The sequence below is a fragment of the Epargyreus clarus genome, unplaced genomic scaffold (genome assembly GCF_041222505.1).
Source record: "Epargyreus clarus isolate Ecla_fem2 unplaced genomic scaffold, WU_Ecla_fem_2.2 ptg000003l, whole genome shotgun sequence".
Lineage (NCBI taxonomy): Eukaryota > Metazoa > Arthropoda > Insecta > Lepidoptera > Hesperiidae > Epargyreus > Epargyreus clarus.
This window is the reverse complement of record NW_027332211.1, coordinates 8920324-8947117: the sequence shown is the minus strand read 5'-3', so window position 1 is coordinate 8947117 and position 26794 is coordinate 8920324. Positions and strand designations below refer to the sequence as shown.

At 34.5% G+C, this 26794-nt stretch overlaps 1 protein-coding gene across 5 annotated transcripts in view; it reads left to right on the top strand.

Moving 5' to 3' along the window:
• Nucleotides 1–23446, top strand: part of LOC140752839 (band 4.1-like protein 4) — a 79954-nt gene extending 56508 nt beyond the window's left edge. Inside the window, exons 6-21 of one of the 5 annotated variants that reach the window (XM_073087198.1) lie at nucleotides 2667–2787; nucleotides 11051–11138; nucleotides 11522–11674; nucleotides 13594–13748; nucleotides 14254–14351; nucleotides 14850–14928; nucleotides 15945–16139; nucleotides 16767–16916; nucleotides 17421–17496; nucleotides 18022–18107; nucleotides 18874–19056; nucleotides 19451–19594; nucleotides 19850–20089; nucleotides 20780–21044; nucleotides 22261–22466; nucleotides 22834–23446. In XM_073087198.1, the coding sequence (XP_072943299.1) occupies nucleotides 2667–2787; nucleotides 11051–11138; nucleotides 11522–11674; nucleotides 13594–13748; nucleotides 14254–14351; nucleotides 14850–14928; nucleotides 15945–16139; nucleotides 16767–16916; nucleotides 17421–17496; nucleotides 18022–18107; nucleotides 18874–19056; nucleotides 19451–19594; nucleotides 19850–20089; nucleotides 20780–21044; nucleotides 22261–22466; nucleotides 22834–22849 (2255 nt within the window). In that variant the 3' untranslated portion in view covers nucleotides 22850–23446. Of the gene's footprint in view, nucleotides 1–2666; nucleotides 2788–11050; nucleotides 11139–11521; nucleotides 11675–13593; nucleotides 13749–14253; nucleotides 14352–14849; nucleotides 14929–15944; nucleotides 16140–16766; nucleotides 16917–17420; nucleotides 17497–18021; nucleotides 18108–18873; nucleotides 19057–19450; nucleotides 19595–19849; nucleotides 20090–20779; nucleotides 21045–22260; nucleotides 22467–22833 lie in introns of those variants that run through there. The other 4 variants (XM_073087203.1, XM_073087211.1, XM_073087226.1 and 1 more) reach the window with 4 other exon arrangements.
• The last annotated feature ends 3348 nt before the right edge of the window (nucleotides 23447–26794 follow it).

Genomic DNA, 26794 nt, shown 5'->3' with positions numbered 1-26794 from the left:
TATTATTGAATTTAAGTAGTAAAGAAATATACAGTTTGCCTGATGATGAGTGGCCAGTTCACGGTCATCTATAAACATGTATCATAGGAGTGAAGGCCTATTTGACGGATGCTTTGCCCGTTATAATGACTAAGTTTAAGCCTCATGTACCTACTTAATTTAGCCTTACCAAATCTACGAGCATAAATCTGATATAGTAGTAGTGGTACCGTCGCTGTTAAACCACTACTTGTACTATATTCAAGTAAAGCAATTAAGTATACTTTTACTAAAGCCGTAATACGAATAATGTTAGAAGTAATGTTATAATTTTTTCTTGGAACTTTCGTAATAACGCGCAAATTATCTCACCTCTAATCGCCTAGGCTTTTCTCTATCTAATGACTAACAACATCTCACGGATGGTTTATCACAACTACGTAACAAATGTATAACATAGGGATGGCGATCTGATATCGATTTACCGAAGAACAAAAAAAAAAGATTATTTTAACCGATCTCCATTAATAAATCGATTAACAAATGTGCTATAAGACATTTTTGCTGACGGATACTAGTCCTGACGATTGTTTTTTTTCGCTAGCTTTGCCCCTAAATAGATCTGAGATTATTTTTTGGAAATTTTTTTCGATTCTTTAACACCAATTTCGCTTCAGCTTCGCTTCAGCTTCGATTTTTTTACACCAATTTATAACACTTCGTTTCGAATCGATTCAATGTATCTTTCGGAAAGAATCGCCATCCCTAGTGTAACATAGACACATAGAAAGTGCTTCTGTTTATCATTTAATATTATAAGACAAATAATGCGACAATCTGCTACAATATACCGAGTAGATACATTTGTAACAAGTGTTTGCTGTGTCATCCCCTTATTTGGTTAGGACAGGGGGTTTCGCCTTTACTAAATTAATTGCAATTTGTTAAAGACTGGGTCGCCATTACAATGGGGCTGCTGACAAACATATAAATAACCGACTTGACCTACCGCGAGCTGTTAAACGAAAACCTTTTGGTTGATAATATTCTTGCTAAAATGATATAATATGCATATACTCGTATTATTTATTCTACACCACATCATTATTTTATTCAAGTCTACAGATGAATAGCAGTGTAATAACTAAGTACATAGAAATAAACTGGTGTACGAGTATTCGGACTAAAATCAGATAGACGTAGTTCAAACTAAGTATTACGATAGTTTGTTTAAAAGAAAAGTTTCAGTTGTTGTCAATCCAGTTTGGATTGATAAGGATCTACTGTTTATTGTTATTTGTTGAGAATCGCTCCCCTATGCCACAATAGATGTATGGCGCTCCATAAAACTTATCTACAAACATATAAACCTAAAAATATGTTCGCTTTTTTGTCGATTTTCAATTAGGAGTGTAAGGTTCAAGTCCCAGGCACCTCTGACTCATTGAAGTTTTTTGGCTATTATTCAAATGTTTATGTACTCTATAACGATTATCGAAAACATCGTGAGAAAAACCTACACGTCATTGAATTTAAAAAAATATGTGAAGTCTACCTATATGTATATTCTTGGACAGCTTGGTGGATGTATTGCCTAAATCCCTCACGCTGAGACACGTATCCAGCATAGTGACTATAATGGACTGTTGACTGCTTTCAAACATTTAAGCATTTCGAAGAGTTTCATGCCAATTTCCAACGATATTCGCTGACAGTGGGACATGGGATTCACCATATTAGTTGTTTGTTCGTTATTTTCGGTCCGCTGCATACAAGCAAGGTGTCTGTTCCCAAAGCGATATTCGCGAGTTTGGATGTTAATTACGTTACAACGAGAAACTACCTGTAACCGTAACAATGCAAGAAACTTATGTTGTTTGTAGCTTTGGAAGTATTTATGAACTGTGAGTTGTCTAACTACCATGAATTGATATTATCACATAACTTACTACTTTATTTCGACAGTTAAAACGAATAAGTTTATTTTAAAAAACAGCTTGTTTATCTTATAGTCCTACTACCCAAACTTTTCGTAGATGTTATTGAAGTTCACAAAGTGATAAATGAAGAAATCGGGAGAAAAGAGTAGGAGATAATAACAATAGGCTATTTGGCTGAATTTTGATTTTTCTTTATATCATTCCTTGTGACATAATAAATACACTCTTAATATTTCCGGAAAATATGCAGTAGTTTCGATAGTGTCAAACAGCCTATTATATTTTTTTTTTTTTTTTTATAATATCAGAGTAGCAGACGAGCATGCAGTCCACCTGATGGTAAGTGGCTACTGCCGCCCATGGACATCTGTAATCAACCCCAGATAGGATTAGATATTCCTACCTTAGGTCGGCCACAGATGCGCCGCTACCCCTGAGGACTAAGCTGAAACGCCTCGGAAAAGTCTGTCTCCCTTACCACACCCTTCAAACCGGAACACAGCAGCGCCTAACACTGCTGTTATTAGGTAGAAATAGGTGTGGCGGTGGTGCCGCCGGAGTCGAACCACAAAGGGTTCTACCACCTTCTATTAACATCTATTAACATCTAGAAGATAAACAGCAGAGGCTTCCAACAAAGCTATTCTTCTATTGTTACCAATATGCACATCTACGGTCCGTGGCTGTAACATACTCATCCTCCTAGAGAGTTTAATAGATGGATTGTAAATTATTTTTTATTTACAGCGGAGTTGGGCGACTACGACCCGCGGAGACACGCGCCCGGCTACGTGTCCGAGTTCAGGCTGCTGGCGCACCAAACACCCGAGCTGGAAGCGCGGGCTGCTGACATTCACCGTACTTTGACGTAAGTGAATTGTAAAATTGTCTATACTTGTATTATTCAGTTGAAGAAATTGTTTATTTTACTGCGTTTACGTCTGGTGTTACTAGTGGGATCTTTAAAATATCTTTTTGATTACATAAGGCATTTGTTGAGGATATTCATAAGCTGTGTAACCTATTGCTAAGATGCCTGCAACATATTGTGTAACCTCGGAATAAAGGTGGGGTATGTATTAAAACCTTTAATATAACGTGAAATAAAAGAATATTATTGAGGAACGTCAGAAATTATATCGTTTATGCTATACCTAATTCGAAATACTGACATCATATTAATATTATCTACACTAATATTATAAAGAGGAAAACTTTGTTTGTTTGTTTGATTCTAATGAATAGGCTCAAAAACTACTGGACCGATTTTAAAAATTCTTTCAACATTCGAAAGCTACATTATCCACGAGTAACATAGGCTATATTATATATGAAATATATTTGATAAATAAATTTTGTGGCGGTACGAAGTTTGCCGGGTCAGCTAGTCTTTAATATAATGTGAAATAAGATAATATTATTGAAGAAACGTCAGCAATGATATTGTTCATGTTATACCTAATTCGAACTACTGACGTTAATTATAATAGTAAACTTAAACCACCACTTAAAGTTGTAAATTTAAACCACCACTTAAAGTTGTTTTATTTAAGATAGAAATATAAGTAAAACAATAGAAGACATTATTATTACTTTACATTTTCACGTCCTACTAATAAACAAACGAAATATAAATTTGTTTCGTACGTATTATATTTATTTAGTAGGTGGGTGTAGCTTTTATTCCACGTTCTATATTGGTAAGGCGATTTTAATGTTACCAAACGTTTCTTGTAATCGGCTTAAACCCCAACGTACATATTTGCTAACATTTCAGAGACGCATTCGCTGGAAACACCCAATCCTGCCACACACACATAAAATATAATTACGTACATCTTTTGCTTTTAATGATATTAAAGATAATTATACTGGAGCTCTTAGTAGTTAAATATTTATTATTTTATATTAGGTATCTTGTTAAAATTCTTACTTAAATCATTTACTACTTCAAAGCAGGTAAAAACTACAACATATTTGTAGTTACGTAGAAGAAAACATACTAAAGATTATAGATATCTGGAAAAACATGGATGAAATATATTTCGAATAAAGTCAAGCGTCTTGAAAAAACATCAAGACAATAGTTACGTTTGCTTGTAATAGCTTTTATTTTCCTACAAATAATCTGTGCCCGGATAAATGTCATATTTGGCGCGTAAAATTGTCTACAGCCGGTGTCAGAACAACGAGTTTCAGGAATTAAGACTTAAGACGCAGTTCACACTGAAGCCGGCGGGGGAGCCCCCGGAAATTAAACTTCGCCACCTTCCTCGCCTAATTTAAAGAAGCCAACTATCACGAACTTTTGAGACAGTCCTGCATAAGCCCTCTTATGTTAAAAGCTTGATTGTTCAATTATAAGAGCGCGTATAAGAGTTTGCGCACATACTCTGGCGCTACGCTGAACTCGACCATAGACATCTGTAAAGTTAGTTTGAGTTTTTACGTTTTTACCATATAAATTAGTAAAGATTACTCACTCCTAACAAGAAAATGTACCCAGTTTTGAGAATTGAAATAGTTGCGTAAAAAAGTTTTGCCACGTCTCCGTGCTAAAATGTCCCTAAAATATTTGAAATAATTATTTATTTATTACGTAATTATTGCGTAAATTAGTTATTTATTCGTAAATTTACTCTAAAAATGTTTTTATTTGTCAAGAATTCAAAAAAAGAACTTACTAAAATAAGCCGTTTGTGGCTTCATTCAATTTCAAGGCGGCGAAGTATCTTTACTAATCTATGGTTTTTACAAAAATAACTGCTTTTGTATTTGTTTACGTATTTGTCTATACATTTCGAATCAGCGCCCCAAGCGGACTGTATCAGAACTAATTGGAAATGTATGGGAAATACGTAAACAAATACAAAAACAGTCATTTTTGTACAAACTCATACTAAGGGTACTGTAAGTTGTAGTCAAAACCTAAAAAGGTTTACTTTACAATACCGAAGTGAATCGTGACCTTTAACTTAAGTAATAGCGGAAGTATTTACGGTTCATCTTATCCGTACGTACACGGACTACTATGGCGGTGTCATAACCCAATTATTTATCATTTTTGTGACAGCGATAAAGCTGGCTTCTACACTAGATTGAACTTAGAACGACCTTTTATTTAAAACTGCATATTGAAACAGTTATAATAAAGCTTTAAAAGGTTTCATTTCAAGCATAAATCCTAAAGAGAATTAAATGTTGGAAACCTTAGTCTAATTGAATAAATTTTTAACTATGCAAAGATGCAGTCTGCGCCGTTGGCGTGACAAAGCCGCAATTACATGCAAATTATGTGTACCTTCTACCTACCCACTTGACAGCTAGTGAACCGGCGTGGTCTCCGAGATGAAGAGATTATTCAACGCCTAGCCTTTTGTGATAAACTCCTATTAATTAAGCGCAACATTCAAGCGTCTAGATTTAGGGATCCCTTTTCAATTATATTTTTGTATGAATTTTTTTATTAAAATGTGTTTTAAAGTTATACGTTGAGATACTTATTGAAATCAAACTCATCTTGTAGGTCTTGAAGTCATGTAATAATATAGTCACATAAACGGTACAGAGTAACGATATAACAATTATACGTAAGTAAGTTCACACTAGTGATTAGAAGTATTATAACTACACAAGTATCTCCGTTATTCGACTGCTCTTGCTGAAGTCTCCGACCAGAATGTCGCTCTCTGTTAATTCGAGCGCCGCCAAGGTGTCGTCCCCACTTCACCTACCCGCATCTGTTTTTAAACTGTAGTATCAAATGAGTCACTTATTACTTTAATGTAACGTTATAAAAATGTGATATCGTTAATATCCAAGCTTCTTATTAACGACGATAACATTCGGCCGTCCTGCTCACACGTTCGTCCTCGATCGTGTATGGTCTGATGCAAGAGCTGCAAAAGAAAACCAGTTGTTTAATGCCTAAGTCCAGAAGAGTTACACATTTTCTTGTAATACCGACTCGCACGTAAGAGGCCCGAACTGTTTATCAAAAACATGGCTTAAACTCTACGCATTTTCTTGCAATACCGACTCGCATGTAAAAAGCCCGAACTGTTGATCCGAACCAAGGCTTAAACTAGGTGATGTTCATATAGAATCACACTAGTTGTGTATTACCTAGGTTATAAATCTGCCCCAACAGTGTTCACCACGGATTTCTGTTGCAGGCATAGTTCATAAGGACTCTTTACATAAATGTCATATGCGCGACAGGTATTGAAGCGAATGCATTAGACCATTGTTAAATAATAAAACACACGGTTTAAACTAGGTGATGTTCATATAGGATCACTCTAGTCATGTATCACCGCAGTTTTTATACCTTGTTTACGATAACATTCGGCCAGTGCTCAACTCAAATTTACTCTAAAAATGCAATATTCACTCAATGTAATACATCCACCCAACATACATACATACATACACCCAACCATATGCATCACCAAGAGACACCCGCGAACATTACACTGCTCGAGGCATCTGCACTAATCCATCTTAACTACAGATAAATAAAAATCAAACTAAAAAAAGTTTCCTACACCTACAGTAATGACAACATCTAGCTGCCCACTTTACTTATGTCTGGATTCTAAGTCCAATAGTTAAATCTCCAACAACTATTGATTCGATAAAGTTACGCATCAGAATAACGACGTTTATCTTATTAGTCCATTTCGGAATGCTCAACAACCTGTTCAATAACTGTTATACTGATAGATAGATAGATCTATAGTTGGCCACTAAATGAATCTGTGCGACTCAAAATACTATTATAAAATTATTTTATTACTACTTAGTACTTCTTTTAATTATTACAATGTTATTTTATACAAATAGTTGCCTTTCCAATGTACGTCTTTTATCAACTGATGAAGCAGTATCAAAATAATAATATATCGTGAATATTTGAAATGAATGATATCAAAGTTAAAGACTAAATAATGGTAAACTAACCATGAATTTCACACAATATAACACGTATAAGTTGTATGAACCCAATTTTTTTACGTTATTTATCACAAATTCAAATTATTTCTTTCAAAGTAGGGCCACATAACCCACTTTTGAAAGTCAGAAAGAAATTTCATTACATTAAATTGAATTTATATTCAGTTATAATAATACATACTATTACATGAATTTCAAAATTTAATTAACAAAGCAAAGGACCCATGCGTTCACGTCAGCGACATACTTGTCAATTGTGTATGGCTTAACTACTTAACTTTTTTTTTTTTTTATTTCACCAAAAGTTTTAAATTAAGATTCCCATAAGGAAGTTATAGTTTGGGCTATTTTACTGTAAAAGTTATGCATTATACTAAGGAAGATTTGCTAGACTTTACGCAAACGTCGTTTTTAAAAAAAAATCAAATAATGTTATGGAAAGAATAAACACATTAAAATGGTCCGTTAATCTAAACGGAGTTTAAACAGACCTTGTCTTACATTGAGTTCCTCGGAAGCGGATTTTTTTTTTTTTCCGTAGGTAGTTATCAAACGGATAGTGTTATTGAATACACACTCGTAAACTACCTACCAAGAAAAATGACTTCAGAAACCGGCCATTATTTAACTATACTTATTTGTGTCTACAACTGATAAAAGATTTTTTTTAAACACGCTTTTATTTTTGCCACGCTTTTATTAACTTGACCTGTATGTATGTAACGGAATATTTGAATTCGATTTTTACCTACTTTGAACGGTCAGATTTATTTAAAAATTTTGAAATACCTATGACATGACATGATTTTAATAATCTTGTCCGATTCTAATTTTGTCTCATCACGATCGTCAGATTTAAAACTATAACTGTTTTACATAACATGTGGCTCCTTATCAATCACAACCTAAAATTTCTATGACCTGAAAAAGGTCTATTAAAGTTGATCATGATTTTATACCAGCCAGCCAAACAAACAGTTAGTCAAACTATCTTATGATACACCTTATTACCGAACAATTCATATTTATTATATATATTTCAAACGCCTCGGCTTCACCTGACTTTTATATAGTTTGTAATAAAAATTATATTAGTGCGTAATATCTATATAGATTATATTAATATAATATGTATCATTTACAACCAACACTCTCAAGGAGATGCTCGATGTTTCTATAGAGAAAACCTAGACATGACGCAATTGTGAACCGTATGAAATTTATATGAAAAGTAAATTATTGTATAAGAAAATCCCATCGAAATGTACCTATGCTTTTATTTGATTACATTATTATTCATTTGGCTATGATATACATATAATAAGAATGAAATCTTCACGTGTTTACATCGAATATATTTGAAAAAGAAAAATTGTCTGTCGGTTTGTATATTTGAAAATGCATTAAAACCAAAACTACGAAGTCGATGTCAAAAGTATACATTTTTTTTAAAAAACATTACATGACCAGGTAATGGACAATTCCAAATTACTAACGTACTCCGTGATCTTGACAGAGGGCATTGTATAATTCAAATTATATTTTGAATCCACATGAACAAAGTCGCAGGCAAGACTCGTTTTAAAAATGCAATTCAAATTATATTTTGAATCCACATGAACAAAGTCGCAGGCAAGACTCGTTTTAAAAATGCAATTCAAATTATATTCTGACTCCACATGAACAAAGTCGCAGGCAAGACTCATTTTAAATATGGTATACAAGAGACTATCTAAATTTATGTAGGCTTCAGTGACCGTTTCTCACTTAATACGTATAATAACTTAATTGCTGTAACTTGTAAATAGAACTAAGCTCAAGTTATAAAAGCATCAATTTATTATTATTATTATTATTATTTTACTTAAAATAATTTATTCTCAATCCCATACAAAGTGGATCCCGTTTATCATTTCGTAAATGGCTCACATAATTAATAATATCGATAGTCTAAGCGTCTCAACGTTTAAGGTACAAACTTCATTTACCAGTATTTGATAGTGCCCAATTTTCAAACCAAAAGGACGTGTAATGTGTCAAATTCAAATTGAAATTTAAAGATTTAAAATTACGAGATGTAAAGAAATATTAATACAAAACGAAACGTTGCATACTAAATTTAAAACAGACATTTAATATTATGTATAAGTGAGTCAGTCTGAAGTAGAATGGGAGATAAGAGAGATATTTTTATATATAATATTCCAAAGACCGCTGCGCATAAGTTTCTCAGTTTTCTTATAGATCATTAACTAATGTGCATTTATACTTTATGGGAGTCAAAACACAGTAGTACACAGTACTGCGTGAATTCGCCTAGAATTGATGGAAATCTAAATTTGGCAACGTACGTATGCTTCTTTCATAACAATTACGTATCAAGTATATGAAATCAAAAGGAAACTTTCATTGATTTATAAAATGAAAATGTGAACAATGTAGATGTGAATGCAAGTTTATTTTTAAATATAGTCAATTAATATCCAAAAAAAAAAAAACAATAAACCTTAAACTCATTTACCATTTCCCTCCTGGGTACACTCAGCCACTCAATACCGTGGTCGTGATACTTTTTTGCAGGCAGTTAAATATGTACCACGTAGATATTATACGTTTCTGTACAATTATGAATAATCAAAATTTTGCAACTTAATAAACGTGTCACTTATATCAAGTAGGTATACTGTACTCTGTAACTGCGTTTGTTGCTACCGCATAGTCCCTTCCATACAATAAAAACAAACGCATATACGTAAACCCCGTTTGAAACATTAAAAGTTATCAAAAATAAATTCAAATCTAACCTGTATGCAATTTCTGGCGTACATTAGCCTATATTAACAACCATTAGGTTCCCATATCTATAAAGCCTGACATTTAAGATTAAAGATCCTTAAAATATTTTCATAAGTACGTGTATTTCTATATATTTCAAAGTAGGTGTAACTTTAGAACAATTAGGATTTACTTTTTACACCACAGAATTTAACCAAATGGACAGATTTACCACAAGAACTGCCTTGCAAAATTACTTTTAGACACTTCTTCACAGAAAATGCACTTATTTTGAAGTAAACACCTCAGTTTACAATGTTAACAAGTAATTTGATAAGAGTAAAGTTTGTTCACAAAATTTAAGTATATCATTTTCAGAGGGTATTAACATTTCATTGAATTACTAGTCTCAATCTATCCATTTTCTTAATTCAAATGAGTTTTCCCTTACATCAACGACATTTATCTACCCCCATTTTTACTTATTCTACCAAGATGAATTCACATATGACATAATAATGTTTTAACTCACGGTTTTTATTCCTGTGTCAAGTATGTTCGTACTTACGAATCGCCGTCCATGATTGTGAGCTGGTTCTTGTACACTTCTGATGAAATCAAACTCATCTTGTAGGTCTTGAAGTCATGTAATAATATAGTCACATAAACGGTACAGAGTAACGATATAACAATTATACGTAAGTAAGTTCACACTAGTGATTAGAAGTATTATAACTACACAAGTATCTCCGTTATTCGACTGCTCTTGCTGAAGTCTCCGACCAGAATGTCGCTCTCTGTTAATTCGAGCGCCGCCAAGGTGTCGTCCCCACTTCACCTACCCGCATCTGTTTTTAAACTGTAGTATCAAATGAGTCACTTATTACTTTAATGTAACGTTATAAAAATGTGATATCGTTAATATCCAAGCTTCTTATTAACGACGATAACATTATTATTTACACGAAATTACCTATGAATATATTAATTAATAATTATAGCAATATTCATAGATTAGTAAAGATTAGTCACTCCTAACAAGAAAATGTACCCAGTTTTGAGAATTGAAATAGTTGCGTAAAAAAATTTGGCACTTCTCCGTGCTAAAATGTCCCTAAAATATTGAAATAATTATTAATTTATTATGTAAATTACGCACTATTAGTTATTTATTCCTAAATTTTCTCTAAAAATGTTTTTATTTGTCTAGAATTCAAAAAAAGAACTTACTAATAAGCCGTTTGTGGCTTCATTCAAATTCAAGGCGGTGAAGTATCTTTACTAATCTATGGCAATATTTTGGAAAAAAAAAACCTGTCGATATATTCGCCATAATGGCTAAAGAAAAACAAAGAAAATCGAATACACCTTTATGCTACTACAATATAATTTTGTTTCAGGGGTATTTCACCAGCGCAGGCAGAGTTGAGTTATTTGGACAAAGTCAAATGGCTTGACATGTACGGCGTGGATCTTCATCCAGTTTTGGTAAATATTTGAAATTCTGATACATAACTTATTGATTTCATTTATTTTTGTTTCATTTATGTTCTTAGAAACTAATAATTATTATGATTTGTTGATGTTCGTGAACTCTCTATAGTTTTATTGTTGTGTTGAAGGTGTGTCGTAAGTCTACAAAACCCCTTCATGGCCAGCCCTATAGAATATGCCGTTCATGCCTTTTTATATCTAAGAATAGATCCATGAGTATTAGTTCCTAGTAGATAGTAATAGGTTGATGATTATTGCGGTCCAGAAAATATTTATGATTGAACATGAACCTATGTAACCATCAAAGGAAATATATGAGCATTTTTATTATTTACTCGCTTATATATTTATCCGTGGAATCTATTACTTTGATACAGGGTGAAGACAGCGTGGAATATTTCTTGGGATTGGCGCCAAGTGGCCTGTTGCTCCTGCGTGGGAAACACACCGTGGCCAACTATTACTGGCCACGCGTGTCCAAACTTTATTACAAGGGGCGATACTTCATGCTTCGTGTCGCGGATAAAAATGTAAGTCACACTCTAATAGAGTTCAGTACTACTTCATTTTCATACGGCGTAAATGTGGTACTACGGCTGTTCATATGGATTTTGTTTTAGTTATATTTATCTTTAATTTCTATTTAATTTAAAGTACGTTTTATAGGTACTTATACTTATATATATACTTATATACTTATACTTATATAACTTATAGTAAGTTTTGAAGGTACTCTATTTTTATTTGTTTACTACAGTCGGATAAACAACCTGTTTAGTTTTAAGGTTCTACGAGACTCTCTCTTATCAATTTCAAATCGGACATAAAACTTTTATAACAGGTAATTTAATCCTAAAACAATAGAGACATACGAGAATTATTTCCGCAATTCAAAACCAAATTAGTACTCTAAACATGTAGAGAACATTTGAAACTAGTTTTGACAAAGGACGTTGTGGGTATATCACGATTACAAATGAAATGATTACGCAAAGTACATTTGTCAAATTACTTGACGGACTTGTAGCAGACGTACAAATCTACGTAAATATACAAAGCTTGTCTGCAAAAAATCGGACAAAACACTTGACCCTGTTCCCGTTTTTGTTTGTTTGGTTCATTCCATCTGATAAGGCTTTGAATAGCAGTGCAAGATAGAGTCCACCGTATGCTGCTTCCTTCAAAGACATTCGTAGGCAGGCAATTATAGATAAGTCGCGAGAACTGAGCACAGTATTTACAGCGCTCTGGGCGCGCCTGATAACGCTCCGCCGAACCTCGCCTGCCGTCTTACTGCATGTGCTTTTGAATTTTATTAAAACTATTCTGGAAAATCCCTGCAGGATATATTTTTGTAATTCTTAAAGTAAAATTCTGGATTACTAAAATATAATATCAGAATATTGGTGGAAAGACTTACATATGAATAAAATGCGTCTGTGATGTATAAATAAGCGTTATAAATTCAAAACTTAGCCTTTATACATTAATAAAACAAAAACATACGGCAGTCACGGCACCAGCACGTAAAATCCGTTCATAAATATTGAATGTATATAGACTTCCAAAAATATCTAGTTTTCTGCAAACAAAGAAAATCCACAGAAACCAGCAACAGAATATACTGGAAACACAATACATGAACGTCGATAAAGCTCGCAAAACTTTGGTATATTTCTTGCGTACGGAAAATATAACCCAATGATTGAACTACATTCAATTTGATTGGATACGGTTTTTAAATAAAAGTAATTGTTTGCTATTTACTACAATAAATAACAATTGATTAAATGATTATTTAACCCGAGTATTTGTAATTAATACGTTTATGTCAACAAATTCAATATTTTGTTAAATGAAATATTATATTTACCGTTTGATATTAAAATTTCATATTTGATATGTTTACCAGACGTAGGTGTTATACTCGTGCATAAAAAACGAAAGCTTCTTTCAAAGAATTCCTTTGCAAACTTATTTGGTGTCCTCAAAGTTATCTTCATATTTCTTACAATTGTGACTTTTAATCAGAATGTTACATTACCATATATGAGAAGGCTTCTGAGTAGTAAAAGACTTAACTTGATTTTTGAAATCAGTAATCTCAAAAAATACTTAAACGATTTTAATATTGATTTTACCGTGTGAAAGGTACATCATCTTTTTATATAATATAGAAGTAGCAGACGAGCATGCAGCTCACCTGATGGTAAGTGGCCACTGCCGCCCATAGACATCTGTAATCGACCCCAGATAATTTTTTATTCCTATCTGAGGTCGGCCACTGATACGCCGCTCCCATGAGGACTAAGCTGGAACGCCTGGAAAAGTAATACACTTACCACACTGATTTAAATTGCAAAGTCTCTTTATCCACATAAAACTACAGGAGTTAGTAACATGTAGTGGTAGCTAGCTTTTATCTTGTTTTCATACATATTGTTAACAGAATGAAGCATCAACCTATGGTTTCGAGTCGCCCACGAGAGCCGCCTGTCGTCACCTGTGGCGGTGCTGTTCAGATCACCACACGTTCTTCCGTCTCCAGCAGAGTTCACCAGCATCAGCTGATATGTTTTCGTTAGGAACTAGGTTAAGGACAAGGTATTTTTTTAGTTATTCTATGCTATTGTATTATCTTAAAAATGTTTTTAATCTGCTACTGACGACATCTTTATATGTGGATGCAACGGTATGTCTATATTTGTATTTTTAAATTTCCATAATTAATATAGCCAACAAATCTAAATCATGTTAGAAACAGCAAAGTGCAACTAAGGTGATTTAGAGTGTTGTGTTTACTTTAAGACCGTAGATAAATCCTAAGCAGCTATGATGCCCTACGCTTATCATAAAAAGTACCTAATAAATAACATATCGTATTATTAGATCTTCTTGCCGCATATACACAAAATTTTGCGAAATGTGGCGAATATTTTCGTGAATATTAGGTGTACATTTATTTTTATCGAACAGTCTTCTTTCCTTTATAGAATTCCCTTTACATTTGTTATAACATCGTACCTCAGTACATCGTATTACGTACAATCTGACTACACCTTGTGCAGATATAAACATGCCCAGATAAAACAATAAATGTTGTTATCAGTGGAAAGGGCGCAAGACCGCGGCCGCCGCCCACGTTCACAAGGACGCCGTCGCGCCGTATCTCGCGCCCACACATGTCCTACTCTTCGTTACACGACTGTAAGTGACAGCTTTCTTACATACTTTTTACCTTACATGCTTTTACCTTAAGAATTAACGTAATGTTAGGAAACATTGCAAATACATTGTTTTGTTTTAGTACTTATGCAGTTTTTAGTTATGTTGTTTTTTAAAATGTAAACGGTGAAAGGATATGAGTAATTTTGTTAGATATCCCTTAATGACAAGCAAATACAGTAGCAATGATTGATGATGATAAATATATCATTAATTTTACAAAGTTAAGATTTCTTTTAGTGGCATAACATTATCTGCTGTTAAATTATGAAAGTAAAGCATAAAAAAAGTTTTCAAATTTTAATACTGGATTTCGAGATCGAAGCCGACAATTTTTGTTGAAACTGTACGTAATTTCGGCAAGTTCCAAATAATTTGTATATAATAGTTACGGTAAATGCACCTCTGAAATATGTATCTATATTTGTTTTTGTTTATCAAAAATATACGTAAATATGTTTAACAAAGTGTTGTTTTCAGTGCCAAAGTTAGAAGACTTGAGAATAAAAGACTGCCCTCCGGAAATGAAACAACCTACCTCAGTACACAGGCCTAACTCGTAAGTGCTTTTATTTTCTTGTCAAATGTTTCAGTCATCCATCTCTTTGTACAAAGTACAGTTAGAACAGTTCCAAAATATATTTAGGAAGGATAAATGTATGTTTCTTGTTTCGTTCTTTGGAAAGTTAAACAAGTGTTACCTTTAATTTATGTCAATTTTTATTCCTGTTATACCGAACTTTATAATGCTTAATACAGAATTCGCCCCCCAGTTACCAAAATTATTACTTATTTCTTAAAATTTATTAATGTTGTTACTTAAATTGCAAAATAACCACAAAGAGCTTTATTATCTTCCCACGCTCTATCCCTCCTAAATACCTATTAATTTCTGAAACAAAAGTCCTCTTCATAATACTCGTTTAGACTTAACTATCGTAGCTTCAGTATCTTATTGTGAACAAATAGCACATACAAATAGATAAATAATTAACACTACATGTTCTTTACTAAGGAAATGTTAAAGTCCTCTCAATACAGGTTATAAGGCTCAGAGGCGTGTCTAAGCCAATAAATAATATCATAAATCTGAATACTTGAATAATTGTCACTGAATATTTATTTCTGAAACGGGATATTGGTTTACAACTTAGGTTAAGGATCAGAAGGGAAACATCTGGTTAGCTCGAAATATTAGACACGAATAAATAAATAGTTAACATAATATTCAGAGACTAAAGCAGTGATAGCCTAGTCGTTAGAAATTTGGCCCGATGATATTCGGGAGGTCCAACGTTTCAACCCCAAACAAAGCCTAAGATTTTTCAAAATTATATAAGCATTATAAATTAATGATTACCGGCTTAAACAATAAACTCCTCATAAATAAAATAATACCTCGTGAAAAAATGTACGCGCTCAACAGTTCAAAAAAATGTCAATCCTACAAATCCGGTCATGGCCAATGTGGTGAACTACGGTCTGGTACCCCTTGAGAAGAATTACGAGCGTCGCTATGGAATATGTGTCGGTAAAAAGCACAATATTCTAAAACCAATGTTAAACTCCACATAGATTAAGGATTAGCGGCGACATGTCCGGCTGCGAGCCAACGGTTCCAGGCGGGTCCCCGCGCTCCACACGTTCCGCACCAACCCGCCGCGGACTGTACTCAGCGTCGCCCACCGCGACCCGGCCACCGCCCGTGCCGCGTCACCGCTCCGCGTCCGTAGACTCGCAGAGCTCCAACGACTCCCGGTCCAACCGCAAGTCAGTATAGCTATATTTTTCGTGGTTAGTTTTTACCCAGATTATATTAGGGGAGACAGTTTCTCACTATCGGCACTGATCTGCTGCGGATTGTGCTCAGCGTCGCCCACCGCGACCCGACCACCGCCCGGGCCGCGCCACCGCTCTGCGTCAGTAGACTCGCAGAGCTCCAACTACTCACGGTCAAACCGCAACACTGTTTGTTATAAGTATATTAGGACAGGCAACACGTACATAGGTCTATGGGAGGCAGGTTCCCACTCTGAGCGCCGATCCGTTGCGGGCTGTATTCCGCCTTGCCCATATCGAGTCACCGCTCCGCCTCGCTGGACTCGCACGGTTCTGATGGCTTGCGTCCAAACCGCAAGGCAGTATCTAGATAGTCGGATTGTTGTTGATTAGTTTTTTATCCAAACAACGCCGGTCTAACCAGGCGGGAACTCGCGCGAGTTGACTGCTGATAACCCTCTACAGTTTATGCTCAACGTCGCTACCGTTCCGCCTCAGTAGATTGATCAGTCTCCATGGATCTACTGATCTATATCCATGGTTGAATGAGATATATGATTTTTATGTCGTAACAAAAATGTGAAAATTAAGTGTTATTACGTGTGCCTTCATTTGTAGACACAGACACCGCTCTCGAAGACAGCAATCAGATGCGGAGAGTGAGCTGTCTCGTGGGTCCGGCCGCTCGGGTCGGCGACACCGGCGACACCGCTCGCGACATAAGCACGAGTCCGGCTCCGAGAGAGACGACTCGCAACCTGACACCAAGTTAGTATGGCTCATATAAAAGTTGTGTTGTTACAAGGTTGTCGATAGGAACGGTATATCAAATTATTATTAATTCAAAGTTCGTGTTCTACACTGTTCGTGTAGAGTTAGTACTTACATTTGTAGCGAATTTCAGATTCCTTATCTTATTTGAATTTTGTTCTTAAGCCCTTGTTCGGCCTCTTAACAGTAAATTAATTTACAACTTTCATCATAACAAAAAAAAACTTTAAAGGCGCAAACCGCGAGAAAGCAGCACCACTGTTCTTATAAACTGTATTTTCAGACAAATTAACTGAACTGTATGGCAATGTACATTTTCGTTAAAGCTTCAGAAAGTTTTCCCGCCTCACTTTGCATTCTGTTTACTGTATTAATCATGTTTCTTAAAGTCACAATGTAAAAACATCATTAATTTATACTCTAGACCACTCGAGGAGTTAACAAAACCAAGACGTAATGTTCTTTGCAAACAGCAGTTATTAATGGGCCAATTTCTTTCAGGGAGTACGAGCTCGTCGATTCAGAGTCGCAATGGAAGGAAGTTTTAAGACAGACGACCGTTGGGAGTGGCGTCCAAGTAAGTTACAGTCTAATTGGCATAGCTTCTTTAATATACTTAACTTTATGTTTAACCATCGACCCTTTAACGTCCATCGGTGATCATAAAGCTCTTTTAAAAATTGCTTTTGTGCCGTATTTGTTGTGCGTTACAATGCGTGTAGGTACTGTTGGTGACTTCAATATATTAATCATTACGTAAGCAGATGCTGTTGTCCATATTAAATTTAACTTCTTAGATAGAAAAGAGAGGAATCGTGCCCTTCGATATCGGCAGTACATGACATAACTTGAAGTTATTTAAAGTTTCCGGTAGGGAACTCTACCATGTAAAATGAAATTAAATACCATTTTAAAAAATCCCTACTAATGACATTGATCATTGTTCAGTTGTATTCTGTGAAAATTAATAAATTTTAATTCAATAAGTTAAACTCGCCGCATAATTAAGATAAAAATGGGTTACGTCATGTACAGAATTTTTTGGAACGGAATAGCCGTCGGTAAAATATCAAAATGTAATCAAAAACCAACAAACATACAGGTTGCAAGTGTCCGTCGGTCGCAAATGGAACCGGAGACCGGCACGCATCGATCATCGCACCGGCCTCGCAGGCACAGGAAACATCGGTAAACACATTTTGTATTTGCTTTAACTTGTTTTAGGGATGGGTATTCTTTCCGGCAGAAATTGATTTTGAAATCGATTCGATTTGGAAGTCTTAAAGAGTCGATAAGAGGCTTCTTCACATTATTCTATTGTAATCATTTTTAAAGCAACAGAAAAAAGTCTCATATCTATTTGCTGATATTTGAGATCATTTCATTGTTTAATATCGATGTTTTGGTGCATACATCTATTCGTCGATTAATCGATCTCAAATAGCCACCCCCACTTGTTTTACATATTCCAACAATTGTTACGGAATTTCACATAAATATGTACGCTCGCTGAACAATGGAGTTTATTGCTGTTTACTGGGTTTGTAATATTGAATGAATGATTTGTAGTTTGTAAATAAATTCTGTTTATACAAACCTAATACGAGTGCATTTTTGATATGTTTTTCATATTTTAGCTATTCATAAATAGTGCATGTAATTACTACTTTGAAAGTTACAATTATATGCTGTCCAAGTAACAACATTTAAATTTATTTAAATGTAAAATTTAACCATCTCATATTTTAAAGAAAACTCTATGTAGCAGTAATACTTATAATGTTTTTAGTGTTATTACTCCTAAAGGTACTTCAAGTAAAACAAACACAATTCAATTTAATAATACTTCTTTAAGACAAACGCATTTATGGAAACTTGTAAAACATCTAATCGGAGAATACAGCAGAAATCAAACAATATAAAAATATATTAATGAACCATTGCATCCGAGCAGGTCACGGTCTGGATCACCAAATGAGAAGAAATGGTTACCAACTGAACTGAAACAACACCTAGAATTCTCGTTAGTTGATACTGCGGGAATGACTGAAGAGCAACTCAAGGAGATACCGTACACTGTCGTACAAACCAGTCACGCGCGACAAACTAAGCTTCGCACATCATCGAAGCATAAACAGTGAGTTTTATTTCTAATTACACTAATAATTTATGCTAGTTTTTAGAATGTAAGTAAGTTTGAATAAACTGTAAGGATACTTTAACTTTATTTTACAACAAAATACATAAAACAAAAAATATACCCAAACAAAGAAAAATATGAGGTTTAAAGGTTTAGAATAAAATAATATGGAGAAATAAATTGTTCTGATGTACACAAAAGGCGGCTTATTATTATTATTTCTATATAATATAGATAGTGTGACAATTGAAATACTAAACGCACCATAATAATAAAATGTATGTGTTAAATTGCTAATGCTTAAAATATTTGATTGTATTTTTCTATTCTTTTCTTACAGTACTTTTTAGATGTCTACATCATATTTTGTATTATATTTTTCTTCGTGCAGGGCGGAACACGGGTCATTAGCTAGGAGAGACAAGAGTTCTTCGTCTCACAGCAAAAGTGGCCACGATAGCCATAATCAAGGGTCACTTAGATCCAGCTCGAGTACGCTCAGCACTCACAGGACCAGTTCCGAGAAACATGGAAGGTCTGAATTCACAATAATTTTCATTTAATCCACGAAACATTGCTCGATGTACACATTTATGCGGATATTTTACCTAAAAGAAACCCTCACCGTCGACTTAAATAAATACCGAGGCTTATGTTCTTTTCATAAGATTGAGTGCCACTCGAAATAGAACGTTACAATTTTTAATTTGCATGACATTTTCACGTTTTACCTTAAACATTTTATACGCTTCTTAAGAATCATCGTAATTTCAATCGGGGATGTTTTCAGGCGTGTATATCCGAGCTACGACGAGACGATGGGGAGATCTGGGGAAGACTTTTTGTCGAATAATGGGTACAAAAGTAGCGTGACTCCGGTGTCGAATAATAACAACCCGTACAGCCCCGTCACGAATAGCAACAGTAACAGCTCGAGTGGAGAGCTGATATCGGGGAGCGCACGCGTGTCCCACGAACACACTGACTCCGGCCTAGGAGCTGATCAAGATTACGCGTACTCTTCGGAGAGGTTAGATTTATTGTTTATTTGTATACCCTTTGCTCTATCGTTTTTAATTAAGTAAAGCTACATATGGTGGTATATTAGTTTTTATCATTTTTAAACTATTTTTCATTGCTTTTCATTTCACTTTAAATTAGACTTAATAAAGTCAATATAATAGAAATATTTTTCTATGGCTAAGAATCATTAAAGAATATGACCTACTGTTAAATTCAAAATAGCCTTTATTAACTTTCATATATACGTAGACGTTCGGTAATCCGATCCGTGTCTTTATAGTGTTCCAACCAGCAAAACATTCGATAATGTATGATTAACCAGGTTACGCGACTGCGTGGTACTTTTAATATGTCGAATTACAAGATATTATTTGTTGTTAGAGGAAGTCTCTATTATGTCGACACCACATAGTGTTGTCCGATTACCGCAGGCCTACCATATTTATTTATAAAGAGAGTATATAAGCAGCAGTTTTAAATTTGTGCAGTGGGGTGTTATACTCAATGCCCATGTGACTTGCTGACACTAATAAATAATAATAATAATGAACAAGATACATAAATTTTGCACGCCCAATGTGGTAGAACATAAGATAATTGTTATTAATTTAAGATCCTTGTAAAATACTATGTTCTTGCAAATAAATGATTTGATTTGATTGATGATCTTGATGACGACGATGACACCGTCCAACAGGTCGAGCGACAGTGCCAAGTGCGGCGCGGGGGGCTCAGCAGTGCCAGTGAGTAGGTGGGCGGGCGCGGGGTCGGGCGCGGGCGGCGCGGGGCCGTACGCCCGCGCGGGCGCGCTCACGCGGCGGCCGCCCGCCGCTCCCAACCGCCGCGCGCCCGCGTCGGGCTCCCAGCGCTCGCTTCTGTCCGTCGCGAGCGACAGCGCCACCTCGCGCCGCCCGCGCGACCCGCCCCGCTGCTACCCCCCGGCAGATGGCTTTTCTCTCTTCGTGAGTGGGCGCTTCGCTTTCTAACATACTTCCGCGATCCGATAGCCCTCGTTTAAATTCAAAGTTGTGATACGTTACCAAATATATCTATAAAATCATACGTTTATCTTTAATGATTTGATTATCGTATGATATTGGCAATTGTCAGAAGACTTATAATTGTAGACTTCTTTAGTATGTAAGAATATTTCGTTTCTTTGATGTACCGAATCTCATTAGGTCAGGAATGTCGTTAAATACACATATTTAGTAGCGTCGTTTAAGGAAAAAAATCAAGTTTTAATCATTGTCCATTTATAAATGTGTTAAAAATTAGGTGCATCTTTGTAATAAATTGCGAAATACGAGAAAGTATTTGTTAAGAAGTAAAATGATAATCTGGGGATTAAATTGGCTCGCGAGGGCCGTCGGACTAATCCGCAGCTCCTGTTTCTGGGTCGCTCGAATTTAACGTGTACAGGCTGCTCAATAACGTTATTCATCAAATATAAAATTCATTTTACCTGCGCTCTGAAATCCATTATCGATATTTACATCAGAAAAGTGACATTTCAAATGTACTTAAACCATCTACATATTAATATAATATTTTGTTAAAGTAACCATCATACTGAAGTACCATCGTAGGATAGTCTAATACACTGACATTTTAGAGAAGTAGTCATTTCCATGTGTATTTTATTTCCATTACTTCAAATGCTTCTAGGGGCTTTATTTGCGATGTTCTATGGTGCTATTGTAGAGTTTTTACTTTATGAAATGGTTTTATTTAGACAATTAAAATGTTTCCGGTTAATTGCATTTCTATGGAATCTCACCAATGTAGTGTGTACATTGTATTGCAACACTTATTGGGAATACTGATTATTTCATCTTATTAATGAGGATTGTCGAAATGATTAGATATCGTTATGGTTCTCTTCTGAATTTTAAAATCATCATTTTGTTTTATATTTAATTTTATACAAATACCTATAGAATATTTTTTCACCTTTATTAAGTTGTCGCTACTTTGCGAAAAGTAAGTAAGTAATTTAAGGAGACAAAGCGGGGCTAGAAAGAGACACAACACCTTTTGTCTGACTAAATATATTTTAATTATTTTGACGAACCTCCCTTGTTACAACATACAATATTTGTACTTCGGTCGTGATTGTATTTATGTAAAAAGGTATGTGCACCGGTAGTTTGACGCGCGTGTGTGATTGGGACGCAGAGACATGCTAGCAACAACAACATAATGGTCGGCGAGAGCGGGTCGCTGGCGCGGCGGTACGCGCGGCCGTCGCGAGAGTCGCGCGACTGCAACGCGAACGTGGCGCGGACACACGCGCGACTCGCCCACGCCCACGCCCACCACGCGCATCTCCGACACGACAACACACTCGACATTATTCTAAAACCTCTCATAGAAAGCACGCAGTAAGTAAGGCTTGCCCAGGATTCACGTGGACGTAGTGGAATGTTAGCTGCACGCTGTGTCCCCTCCCGGTTGCTCGGAGGCTCTGTGTTCTATGTTTTTTGTTTTTTTGTTTTGTATGTATTGCATGCGGTTCGGTAGTGGATGCTGGTTTAATTAGTTTTAGACTAACACGGACTGACTAACCCAACTGGTTACTTTTATTTATTTATTATTTTGTAAATATGTAATATATTTTTGTAATTAAACATTTTACGTTTTGTGTGTAATCTAGCACCTGTTTGTCGCTAATTTTTATTTTTTGTTCAAGCTAAATGTATTTTTACAACGTTTTACAGTATAGCTTATATTACTTTTAATTGAATACAGGCTGCAGAGCAATTGAACCCCGCCCGTGAAACACCTAGCACGGCGAACTCTACGTTATCGTTATCTGCCAACGTCGGTAAACCTTCCAGGGCTGCTGAAATGAGTACAGAGTTGTAAAGTTGAGGATTGTAAAATAAAGAAAATTTTATTACTTAATTTTTGTAACGATGTTATTCGCTGTAAAAGTATGTAAAATGGCCCCCAAAAGTAAATGTAATATTAACTTTTTTGTACATCTTCTCTCAGACTTTCAGTAAAGTCAAAAGAATGTATTTCGAACATTTCTAAATATTAATAGTCATATAAATTACGTTAGGTGTTTAATATTATTTTACAAAACAATGTCACCGACTAATCTCCCGCAAATCAGTTTTGTCACAAATGAACTAATAGATTTAAACAGGAGCAAAATTAAAATAATCAGCAGCTTTTTGGAATATAGTCATGCATCCGGCGTATTATAGCTACGACAAAGGCACAATACAAGGTTATGTACATATGTGCTCATACAATTCGAGCGTATGGCATTAAAATTCCCGTCATTCAAATCTGATTTATATGTTACGTGTTGAAGAAAAATGACCTGCGTTGACCGTGACAGAAAAATTGCGAGTAAATAAATGTAACATAATGTTCTTAAAGGAACTTGTAGTGTATCAATGCGTGTAAAGATAGTATGCAGGCTATAAACTAAAATATTATCTGAGAGATGACCTATTCCCAACAGTGGAACAGTATTGGCTTGGCAACGGATATTATTATTTATTAATATAATAAAGAGGCATAAAATTATATTCCTTCGTATTTAATGGATATTTGAGAATAATATATTTTATCGATATTTTTAATAACACACTCCATCTTTAAGCCAAATTTGTGGCATTTATTATAATGTGATGATTAATAATTATTCTCTTTGTATATAAATGTGTAAATAATTATTTTTACGACCTAATTACAAATAAAAATAGTCTCTTGTAAGTAAAACTCAGGCATCTAATACTCATAAAGATTGACATTTGTGCCAAAGAGAACACTTACCTACAAATTACATTAGAGTTAAGGAATTTACTTTACTTTACCCGTCCGCTTTTGATGAAATAGTTTACTCGTCTTTGCAAAAAATATGTAATAGAGAGGAATGGAGCATCATGTTACCGAGAAAGAGTAATTTTATTCAAAAGAACTATCTCGAACTTTCGCAATATTAACATGCCAAGTACTAAAATATTACGCTACAAAACGCTGTTCTTTTTCTCTAAAGTAAGACGTTAATTAAATTAGTTTATCGTCAAAGGTTGTACCGTTATTATTCATAAAGGCAAGATACGAGCCCGATCTTTTAGAGGCCTCTATATTTATATTTATATGCCAAACGCACCAAAGTTCGGTAAAAATATATAAACCTTGTCACCATACTTTTTAAATATAATAATTTATGTATTAATGAAGTAGCTGACTATTTGTATGACTTTCGAGGCTTTTAAAAATGCCAAACATCAATCCATCATCAAAAACAATTTTGATTTCGCAACAAACACAAATTGATTAGTTATGGGCGCTGGATGTCGTGCTAGCTAACACGTCCTTAAATAATGCTGTAGAACAAACTATCTGCATTCCAACTTTAATACTTGAAATAATATAAAAGTAGGCATAATGTTAGAGCAACATATAGTCAATAACTTTTGTGAAATACTTTGTGCACAAAATAACAAATACTTGAATGCAAGTTATACTTTTGACTTTTATTTTAAAATATAAACACTCAGTGGGCAGCACGACATGTTGTATAGTAAACAGTAGCCCTTAGCTTTGTGTAATATTTTCTTTAAAAGGACGCACGTATTGTTATTATTTATTGATCACGGGTATTAAATATGTATTTCATTATCCATCTTTATATACTCTAGCGTAAGGTTCTTTGTAAACGTGTACATTTGTTATGTAGTTTAGTCGTAATATCAACGTTAGATATTGGACTTGGGTTTTTGTAAACCATTAGTATTTGTAAATTACCATTTGTATTTGTAAATTATGAAAAACTATAACTTTGACATTTTGTATAATATTAATAGTGTTATTATTCTTATATATTATCCAGACAACTCCAGTCCGAAAATTGTATGCAATATATTTAGTAATAATTTCTAAGTTGTATTCATTCATAGGCCTATTTAAAAATCAGTCAATTTATACTGTGGAAAGACTGAGAACATGACAAATTGTAAATCAATCGTTTGTAATCGTTTGCAGTTTGTTTATTCCGAAATTGTTCTCATTGTTCACAATAAACGATAATTATTTTTAATTGTTTATTATTTCATAAAATAATGTTTTTCAACAATTATCCCGTGTATGTATAATACAACAATAAATTATGCAGCGTTTTTAACTGATATAGTCAGAATGGAAGTATGCCGACTAGTTTGAAATAATCCATTCAATTCTAGCTTCAAAAAAACGGAATTGCTATCCGATGTCGAACACCGGAGCGTTGCTATCACTGTTCAACATTTTAAAAGTATGCCTATCCACATCGTTCAAACTGAAACACAACAGCGGACAGTATTAATAGTGTAGGTATAACTAAAAGGCTTAAACGTGTGGCATTCGTTATGCTGTTTTCGACATACAAAGAATTTTAGCATCTTTATTAACGTACAAATCAAATACATCTTACACCACGATATCGTAATTTGAAACATATCATCCCTATAATCATAGTATATACCGTATAATAAATACCTAATCCTATATGTGCAAATAACTGAATACGTTACGCTCGAAGGTACCTATCAATCCGAATGGTAGTACTTCAAGATTATTAATCGCCTAACTGGAGTCTATAGGTCCGATATTAATGACTCTGCTGTGTGAGAGGCTTGCGTATCTAATTTGTGTAAGGTTACATATATACATATGCATTTATTTCCACAATATATAATTAGGTATATAGGTAAGGTAAACTGAAACATCTGTACAATTTCATAATTAAAAACGTGGAAAAATTTATTACTCTGTTGTTACCTACAAATTCACAATTCCTTCATTCTAGCCTGTAACATATGTCTTGTTATAAGACAAGACATACGCAGTAGTGACAAAACATTCAATATTAATAACACGGTTATTAATCGTTTATGAATAAGAGGGCTTGACTCTGCGCTAGTATGAATAATTTAACTACTTATTATGTTATGGCACGAAAATGTAGATGAACTGAGTGCCTACGCTAAGTACCTATGTACGTTAAAATTGTTAACAAGAAATTACAGATAAAATTAACGTGTGTAGCACGGAAGAAGATTACTTGCGTATTATTAAGTATTAAAAATAAAAATAGTATCGTCGAACGTGTTCGCATCGTATCATCTCATATGTATGAATCTATAATAATTAAATATTATTGTCGTAACGTAACTCTCCAAAAAATCGTTTCACCTATACCCTTCACTCTCGAGGCGCGCCTGCGAAGTAAAACTTCAAAAACCAAAAATACAAAATTTTAAAAGAGTGATGCGACACCTTCTCTATAGGTACAGACAATTTTTCAAGACATAGGTACGTGTATTTGCCTACAAATAAATCAAATAGCGTACGAGTACCTAAGTTAGTAAATAAAGCTTTTCTCTTTAGAGAACCGTCTCTAGGTAGGCTTGTTGAGTATTATAATAAAATAATATATCAAATGATATATGTCTACCAACCCTTGTCATGTTTGTCTGCGAAAACTTTTAATTGGTTCTTGTCATTCCTAGAGAATATCATTTCTATTTCATTTATTATGAGACGGCAAATAAATTCTATTTGTCTAGGTGGCTTATACAGGGTTACTGATAATTCGATACATTCCCTTGGAGGGGTAAAAGTAGAGCTCATTTGCAATAGATTTTGTTATTAAGTACCCTAGCCGATAGTGATTTGTTTTTGAGATATTCAAGTTTTTGTGTTTTTATTT